The 9,196-nt window shown below is 41.3% G+C and overlaps 1 protein-coding gene across 1 annotated transcript; it reads left to right on the forward strand.

Moving 5' to 3' along the window:
* The first annotated feature begins 1,117 nt into the window (after positions 1–1,117).
* Positions 1,118–8,954, forward strand: oxnad1 (oxidoreductase NAD-binding domain containing 1). Its single transcript, XM_071500069.1, has 8 exons — positions 1,118–1,275; positions 1,856–1,967; positions 2,653–2,719; positions 2,846–2,949; positions 5,245–5,386; positions 7,168–7,413; positions 7,623–7,731; positions 7,955–8,954. Exons 2-8 carry the CDS (start codon positions 1,861–1,863, stop codon positions 8,110–8,112), a joined length of 933 nt encoding a protein of 310 aa, XP_071356170.1. The 5' UTR covers positions 1,118–1,275; positions 1,856–1,860; the 3' UTR covers positions 8,113–8,954.
* Positions 8,955–9,196: the final 242 nt, after the last annotated feature.

Genomic DNA, 9,196 nt, shown 5'->3' on the forward strand with positions numbered 1-9,196 from the left:
ACACAAAATATTAACCTGCTGTTACTCCCAGACTGACTAACAACAGCTGGCATGTTTACTTAATAATGATTAAGAGGCAAAGTTTGTTTTGGCTCTAAGATACTTCAATAAAACATAATGTATGGGAATTAATCTAACAATCATTTACAGCATATTATCAGTAAAGATAAATCCATCTCTGTTTATGCAGTTTTTTGGTTCAAATATTAACATCAATTTGAGAAAATCAAATGGAATGGATCACAAACACAGAATTGTATATCATCATTGATTGCCTGCTTGAATAAGTGATTTATTGTCTCAGTCATGGTGGTCATGTTTGAAGCGACACATAAGAATGTCAAAGACTGCTCCTATGTTACATGCGGGCTGTCCTGACTACTCCATGTGCATTTGGTTTGCCTGGCCTAAGTGCCACTCTGTGTTTAATCAGTGTGAGTGCTCCCTCTCTTGGTCTGTTTGTTGCCTTACATCCTCTGACTAACTAAACATTTGTACCACGAAGTCAGGATCCAGAAACACCAAGCTAACGTCAAAGATCCAGTGGTAATACGCTCAGGCTGATGTTCTGCCTTACAAACCACAAAGACTATATGTAAGATTGCTCTATGTATCTCTGAGAAATCGTCCTCTAATGCCAATTATGAGCATGTGCTGAATTAGGTGAAGTTGCAATGCAGTGATTAAAAAAAAAAAAAAAAGAAAAAGTTTAATTGCAAAAACTAAGTGAATAAAAATGACATGCCACTTTCTGAAGATGTTATTGCAGCAATACCTTTGTGCATGAATATAAAGAGAAAAACCACTGACTGAAGTTGTAATTCAAATAACTAAGAGGATTTTCTTTAGAGCAACACAACTAATCAGATAACCGTGGATTTTTGTTGTATTCTGAATAGTTATATTACTTTTTAATCTATTAAAAACATTTGCAAGAAAAATATTTGGCACGTCTTGAATTTGTATATTTTACAGCGTAGCACGGCAGCTCTCAAACCCGACAACTGCAGACATCTGCAAAACATCTGAAGAATCACTCGCCTGTTGTGTTTGGGGGAGGAGCAATAGCACAATCGTCAAGAAGAGGGCGCTGCTGCAACAAAACCGAATACAAAGCGCCAAATTCTGCAGAAGAAGACCCCAGCTGCAGTTTAACACCGAAGAAGAAGAAACGCAAGCCGTGTCATGTAATCATAGTGTCACCAAGGTTATCCCGAAGATACCTGAGAAAATTATGAACCACATTTGACAAGAACAGAGTGTCATCTTATCTCGGTGAGAAAACCAACTCAGCAGCTCGTTGTTTACTGCGGTGAAATTCGTCTGTCAAAATAGCAAACATCGACTTTAACATGCTAGCAGCTGTAGCTAGTGAGCTAACCGTCATCCGCATGATGGAACAGTTTTCGCCAAACTCCGTTTAAAATAGTTGCAATAATGCACCTAACCGGTTTTTAATCAGTGTTTAAAATTTTATGATCGGTCTACCTCTCATTCTCTGGATCCTCGCCTATCTAAAGACAATCCGGTGGGTGGCAGCGAGCATTATCACTCATACTGGGGTCCTGAGTCACATTCATGTGTAGTTAGGTGGTATGTAGTTGACATGAATGTAAGAGTTTACTAGATTATTCCGTGAACGGAGTTTGGTGTGCGGTGACCTCCCATCCAGAGAGGTGACGTTTGAACTAAAGCTCATTGTTTGAGGGCTCTTCAGTTGAATCTACAGCGTAAGCAGAAAGGGTTTATCAACGGACTAGGAAATGTGAATGAATTTTTCATATGTGATGCCAAGCGGAAATGGCAGTGACAGCTAACACCAGATGCTCCCTGGTCCACTTTCATATCAACCCAGGTGCGATGAGCGTCCCATGTTTCTTGTCCTCCGCTGCCCGAAGCTTCAGCCTGTCGTGTCCCGCCGCCGGTCGTCTCTGCTGCCGGCTCCTGGGCTCCAGCACCGTCACAAGGTGAGTTTCATCTGACCTGTACCGGTTGTGTCTGTTGTGGACTGCTGCCCTGGCTGCTCACTCCTGAGGCAGGGTAGAGACTAACAACAAGGGAACTATATTTCGACATTATCCGGGGAAATGCTTGTTAACGGTCCAGCTGGATCTACTTCCCAGGTTTCAAGTTTGTTTTACCCTAAAGGGGCAGTTCACCCAAATCACCAAACATATATATTTATATTTATATTTATATTTCCACTAACCTGTGGGACTAAATAGCCACACAGATACTTTTGGTTTTCATATCTCAGCCACATAAACTTTTGTGAACTGAATACATTATTGTTCTTAAAATTAAATTTTTCATTTATTTTAACACTACCAGAAAGGAAATTGCTCTCGTCTCCATTTATATTAGAGCAGCAGCAGAAGTGTCGGAGGCCAATAGCCCATAATTGAAACACAGAACGCCAAAACTATCCACAAAGCTGGATAAGACAAAGGGGGGGGGGGGTTAGTCACAAAATATGTTGTTTGGTCATATGGTAACTGGCCCTTTAAGTTGATTCAAGCCTGCTGACAATGAGGGCAATGTCCATTTGCCCTCAAAACTTCTAGTCATATAAGACTGCTGTCACTTTTAACTAACTCTCTAAGGGGGCATTTGATATTCAATGCAAGTGACAAAAACTATCATTTTTATTAGAAGGCACATGTCCTCCAAAAGACAAATGGACCATCTAGAGAGGACAGCGAGCAACTCCAGACAAAATGTAAGTTGATCTTTTGTTATGAATATGTTCATCTTGACTGTATCTGTTAACTGTGTCACTTTGTGACTGCATCAGATGCTGACAACCTGTCCTTAGACAATCAATCTATTTGTAAACTCCCAACAGGCTCTGTATCCAGCTCAAGTATGTGGGATCATAAATGAGTCGGAGACAGTAAAACGTCTGAGGATAGCCGTCCATCCAGACTTCAGCTTCAAAGCAGGACAGTGGTGAGTTGACGCTCACATAAAGTTTTCACCAACTTGTCAAACATTTTCTGTCAGCTTAAGGAGCACATTATGTTTTGACAGCTGAGATATTGCACCAGTGAGATCAAGAAAAATGAAGACGCTACCCTGTCTTAGATGTGTTTTCTTAAATTAATTTGAGACTTCTCTCTTTGGGACAAATGATTAAAACAGAAGAATGTAATGTGCAATAAGGCTATTTATCTCCTGTTGTTCCCATTCTACCGACATTGCATGAATGCAACATTGGCCTTCTTAAACTTTCTGATCAGTTAGGGATAAAACAGAAGTTACCATGTCAATACTTTTTTCATGGAACAGAGATTAGCAGAAATGACCAAATAGCCTATAGTGCTCATAGTAGCCACAAGGTGGTAGTATTGTGCTTGATTTGTCCTACCACTGGCCTGGTGGCTTTCTGTTTTTATACAAAACTTTTCCAGTAAACAGTTTACAGTCTTACACCACAGCTCAAGGTCATTGTTGATAAGATGAAGACAAGGAATGTACTGCATCAACTGAAGGAAGGATAAAAGCTTTTTGTCAAATAGGGACAAACCGAATAGTTGTTGGGGAACTTCCTAAGACCAAGTTAACTCACGGATTTGTGCAGGGAACTGTTGAATGTACGTTTACAGATTTGACTCAAAAGCTGCTTGAGACTGTGGCCTGTTTTTGACTATTGTCTAACACAGGGACATTTTTTAGCTTAGTTCCTTTTGTTTATTATCATTTCAGAAATTTCTTTTGCCTCATTGGCAAATGTCAGGCAAGTACATTTTCAACTTTGAACAACATAAGGCTCCATGGAACGTCAAAATGAATGTGACATAACTATCATATTACAAGGATTTCTTTAACAGCGCTACACGGTATATTAGGGTATGGTATGTAGGGTGCGTTTTCAAGCAGAACTTCCAGTGACTCTGTTAAAATCAAAATAACAAGTTAAGTACTTCTTCGATGAGTCTGTGTCTGTCAGTCTGTGCTGCCAGTGTTAATTAGTGTACCGTGCACATGCAGAATACATACACGAGCCCATACTGTAGGTGGGCGGTGGTGAGATATAAAACCAACAGCCAGTTGCCCTGCAGCAACTGATAATGAATTTAAATAGATGGAAATCTTTGAGTTTTACTGTTTCTGAGGAAAAAAGACTGTGTAGTCATTGGTCTCCAGGTGGGAGAGGAGGAGGAGGAGTAGGAGGAGGTGGGTGGAGGAGGTGGGTAGAACATATGTGTGCGTCCCCTCACGGCAGATCCATATTTATGATGCCTCTGAGGGTTGTGGAGTCAGTGTCTCTCTCTAGTGTAACAGTGGGTCATTGTGTTGGTGGAACATTAGCCCAACTGTTTAGCATTGCCGTTTCCCTCTTGCGATGGTGGTGGGGGGGGGTGGGGGTGGGGGGGTGTTTAAACTCCACTCTGCTTGTTGATGGACAGATGTGACCACATTGGGTGGAAGACTGAGTCACTACAGTTTGAAAAAACTAACTAGCAGGCAACTTTCCATCTGGTTTGGTTTTGTTCTCCTTGCTTTCTGGAACTACTGCCCCCTTCGCTGAGGTCAGAGGTCACCGCTCTACCTTCGTTCACACTGTGACCCTCAGTTCAGCACTTTTTTACTTGAATTAACTATTGTTTAAAAGTCTGAAAAGTCAGCTATATCTCCAGCCCAAATAACATGGTGGTTATTGTTTAAATAAGATGGTTGTAGTTATGTACAATAACAACGTGCATGTCGTTATAATGCATATAATACAACTCAATACAGAAAACAGCACATCCTCAGCTGGATTTAGTGTTGTCATGATGCAGTGAACAGACACTGTTTCAGCCAGTGGGAAACTTCACAGGTAGTAGCCCAAATTGATCATCATAAAGATAAAGGGAAATTCAAATTGTCCAGCAGCTTATTCATGTATTTCGTTAAGATTTGAGTCTGTGTCATGATCCGCTGCCTTTAGCTGAGGTGTTGAACAGTCTGATGGCAGAGGGCACAGAGTATTTCCCGAACCTCTCGATCCTGCAGCACAGCGCAATGAGACGTTGGCTGCTGCTGTAGCTGCTTCTCTGGCCTAGAAGGATGTGGTCGAGAGGGTGGTTGGTGTTGTCCAAGACGGCCTGCATCTTACAGTGCATGCGTCTCTCCACAACAGTCCTCAGTGAGTTCAGACTCCAGCCAATCACAGACCCAGCCTTTTTAACCAGTCTTTTTGTGTTCTTGTGTGACACGTATGATTTGTCTAAATGTCCTGATTTGTGTCTGTGTGTGCAGGGTGGATTTCTTCATCCCCGGTGTGGAGAAGGTGGGAGGTTTCTCCATGTGCTCCAGCCCGGGTTTGCTGCAGCGGGAGGGGGTCATTGAACTGGCCGTAAAATACACCAAACACCCACCAGCACACTGGGTTCACACTATGGTGAGTGGGGTAGTCACACTCTCTGTGATATACAATTATCATTTAAATATACCATTACAACATTGAAGTGTGTGTGTGTGTGTGTGTGTGTGTGTGTGTGTGTGTGTGTGTGTGTAAGAGAGATGATGAAACAGTTTGAAGGTGTGAGTGCAAGAAAAAAAAAAAGTGGAAAGCAAATGAGTGGAGCAAAAGGATCAGGGTGGTGAGAAGGGGAAGTGTTACATAGTTAGAAAAATGAATCACTGCTACATAATCCCAGCACTGGTTATTCTAAAAGTGAAGTGTCGGAAGAAAAATGTCATGTCAGATGATATTTTCAGAATTTGTTTCATGCCTTTCCTTTGTGTCCGACCCTGCAGGAGCACTAACTGTACTCAAAGGCTAAATTAAAAAGTTTTGATTCACGGTAATTGAACATTGAGCTCATTCAGCTACTGAAATTATTCATTTCCTTTTCATAATTTGCTTTTATGTTTTTCCTTTTTTAGCCTTACGACCCCTGATGTGTTTCAATTCTGTAATTGTTAGTTAAAGAGACTTGTCAATTTGAAACTGCTCGTGTGATAGGTCTGATGCTTAACAAAAAGCAAAATAATCACATTGTAATTATTTTGTCAGATATTTTGACTGCGATATGAGTCACAATTTCGGTTGGAATGGTCATTTTTTGCATTTAATTTTCACTGAAAAAAAAAAATACAAAAAAGATGATGATGTGATTTTTGTCGAAGCTTGTACGAAACAAGCATGTTCCTTTACGTCTGGAGAATATGATTTATAGGCTGGGTTATCGCAGTGCCGCCACAAGGCTTCATTTCTGATATGTTGTGACACATTTGAACTGATGTTGCATTCGGCCCTACTGAAGTTTCGATAATATTTCAATTAATTGTTCATCCCTATGTGCAACTGTAATAGAAGCTGGTGTTTATCTGTGCAATTGTGTAGAGCAGAGCTTTCTGAAAAATGCAGTTGTGCTCAGAAAGTCTAGTCAGGGTAAATAAAAAGTGTTCAAAAAAATGTCATTAGAATATAGGAAGACTTTTCATGCAAATACGCAATAGCTGTGTAACATTCTTTTATATCTACCAAGAGCACGTAGTTCAACTGTTTTTTTGTTTGTTTTTTTTTTAATCCACTGTGTGTGAATATGAACAATGTTTCCTTCTGGCTCGTCTTTCCCTCTCTGTACTCTGGGTGTTTGTTTGCAGCTTCAGTGTTTGATGATGGCTCCTAATAAATGGCTTTGAGCAACTGCGTCGTGTGTAAATAAGTAACAGAAAGCGGTGTGATGTGTTTGAGTAATCTGAGACTTACAGCTCTCAGCTCTGGGATCTTTTGATGATCCTTTTGTTTGATATTGCGCTCAGACTGCTCACCGTGAGGCGGCAGAAGTGCGCGACCATGATAGCGGATTAAGAGTGCGAGTGCTGTCTCGCATACGTGTGCTTACAAGTGTACAAAAGCAGATGAAGGCATGTTTACTGCTCCTTTTGACTACCAAAGACATTGAAATAGCTTTCTCCTTGGCATAGGTTTGTTGTGTGTATACATGCTGATCTGAAAGTCTCTGTTAACCGTTTCCTTGTCTGTCTTGAATGTAGTTAAAGTAACACTGTACTAAGTGTGGCGGTTATATATTTGAGCTGCTGAGCCCTCAGTAAAGTTGGGAGCCCAAGAGTCCAGCTTAACAACTTCGGTTGCCATCACCTTTTTCTATGTCTGTCTTGTTTAATTACTGTCTATATTGTGAATGCTTTCTCTTCCCTCCTTCATCTCAGTGTACAGTGGGCTCCCAGGTGGCCATGCGTGTCGGTGGGGACTTCTTCTTCAACCCGTCACCTTCTGACCCCTCTGTGGATTTGCTGCTGGTGGCCGGCGGCGTGGGGATCAATCCTCTGTACTCCATTCTGTTGCACACCGTAGATCTCCTGCATCTCAACCACGCCTCGGGCGGTCGGGACTACAACATAGGCTCCGCTCACCTATGCTACAGCGCCAAGAACAACCACGAGCTGCTCTTCAAGGTCTGTTCTTGTATTATATTTTGGGATATCGTTGTGAGGACTTTTAGGAAACTTTTGGCCCTTTTTTTTTTTTTTCTTCTTTTTTAAACATTGAATATCTGAGTTAGGTCTTCAACAGTAGACCCTGTATATCTGCAATATAAGGGAAGATCTGTTGCAGTATTTAAGGACATGACAAATGTAGTACTTCCTTCCCTCTGTTTTCCCAGAGCTCCATCATCGAGGCGTGTCGGGAGTTCCCTGACAAGTTCTCCTGTGACTTCCATGTCACGCAACAGAGCACAGATGTCGACCCACACCTCCAGCCATTTATCAACCGTAAGTAACGCCCATACACACATACTCCCACACATACACTTTTCTTTGTTTCGCTGGGATGATTGAGTGACTGTCACATTGTAGCACAGTCTGTCTTTGTTGATTTATCTGTGTCATCATGTAGAACAGGCGCTATCAAAGCTCCACGTGGGAGACTCGCAGGGAATAGGTGCTGCAGCACTGAGTCTTGATTAATTGATTGACTTCCCTTGTGTCTCCTCAGGCGGGAGAATAACAGAGGAGGAGTTGCGGGCTCATGTGGACCCACAGAGGACTTTGTGTTACCTGTGCGGGCCCCCGCCCATGATTGAAGCGATATCAAAAACCCTCATGGACCTCGGCCTCTCAAAAGACAAGATCCTCTTTGAGAAGTGGTGGTAGAACCTCTGACAGTTCCCAGAAATCAACAGGGTCGTCCTCCTGGCTCTTCATTTCTTTTGTAGACTTCAGGAGGAGGATGTATGATTTGTGCTGAAAATGGAAAGCAACTGAAATATTCCAGTGATGTGGACATTAATATGAGCACTCGAACAGCTGAGGAAATTCATCCTCTGATCCCTGCTGTTGAGAGCTGTGCCTGATGTGTGATAGACCGCTGGGACCGCCCACTGTTCAGCTAGCAGCTGACTCACAAAGACAATAGAGATGAGTTTTATTTCTTACAATCTTTACAGGAAGACTGAGCAGACTGTAAAATCATTGACCAACTCACTTCCTTGCCAAATAACGCAACAAAAATGTGTATGATAGACACATTTGGATGCAAACGCTACACACCATCATGTTTTATCTCATGTTCAATCAATACTTGCTTGACTGAGGTTCTGCTTAAACAGATTAATAGGTGATGTTTAGTTTTTCCCAGAATTTTCACCTAAATGTTTACGCACCAAGTAACCCATGCAAGCATGTTTTAAAAGTGCAGTTTGACATTTTGGGATACGTACTTATTTGCTTTAGATTAGAAACTGATACCACTCTGACGGTTAAATATAAAGCTGCAGACAATTAGCTTAGCATAAAGATCATAAACTGGGGGAAATACTATGTATGGCTGAATATTCATCTTCTCATGTACCTCTCAGCAAGAAAGCATATTTTTCAAAATGTCAAAGTATTGCTTCTAAGTCTGCGCAAACAATAGCAACATGTACTGTGATTTTACACTGTACAAAAGTCGTTGAGTGACTCATTTTCTACTATAAAAATACCTCTAATGCTCACTTGATACAATGTGTTCTTAGCAGTGTTAAGACCACGTATGTGTGTGCGTGTGTTTGTGTATATATATATATATATATATATATATACACACTGAAATAACTCGGAGCTATTTATTTGCAGAACGGAAGATTTTAGAGTTGTTTGGCTGAGTTACAATGGAGTGATTGTTTCGTCTTTTTACTCACATGCAAACTTCACACCACTCAGTGTATTTTTAGATTCAAAAACTTAACAATCTCCC

The sequence above is a fragment of the Trachinotus anak genome, unplaced genomic scaffold (assembly GCF_046630095.1).
Source record: "Trachinotus anak isolate AG129_WGS33_773 ecotype Australia unplaced genomic scaffold, CSIRO_AGI_Tana_v1 ptg000016l, whole genome shotgun sequence".
In the NCBI taxonomy this organism is placed as follows: Eukaryota; Metazoa; Chordata; class Actinopteri; order Carangiformes; family Carangidae; genus Trachinotus; species Trachinotus anak.

What these genes read in the sequence shown, in the direction of transcription:
- oxnad1 (XM_071500069.1), top strand. Translation starts at nt 1,861, where the DNA reads ATGAGCGTCCCATGTTTCTTGTCCTCCGCTGCCCGAAGCTTCAGCCTG. An exon ending in GGCTCCAGCACCGTCACAAG is followed by an intron (nt 1,968 to 2,652) that starts GTGAGTTTCATC and finishes CATTTTTATTAG; the next exon opens with AAGGCACATGTCCTCCAAAA. An exon ending in AGCTTCAAAGCAGGACAGTG is followed by an intron (nt 2,950 to 5,244) that starts GTGAGTTGACGC and finishes CTGTGTGTGCAG; the next exon opens with GGTGGATTTCTTCATCCCCG.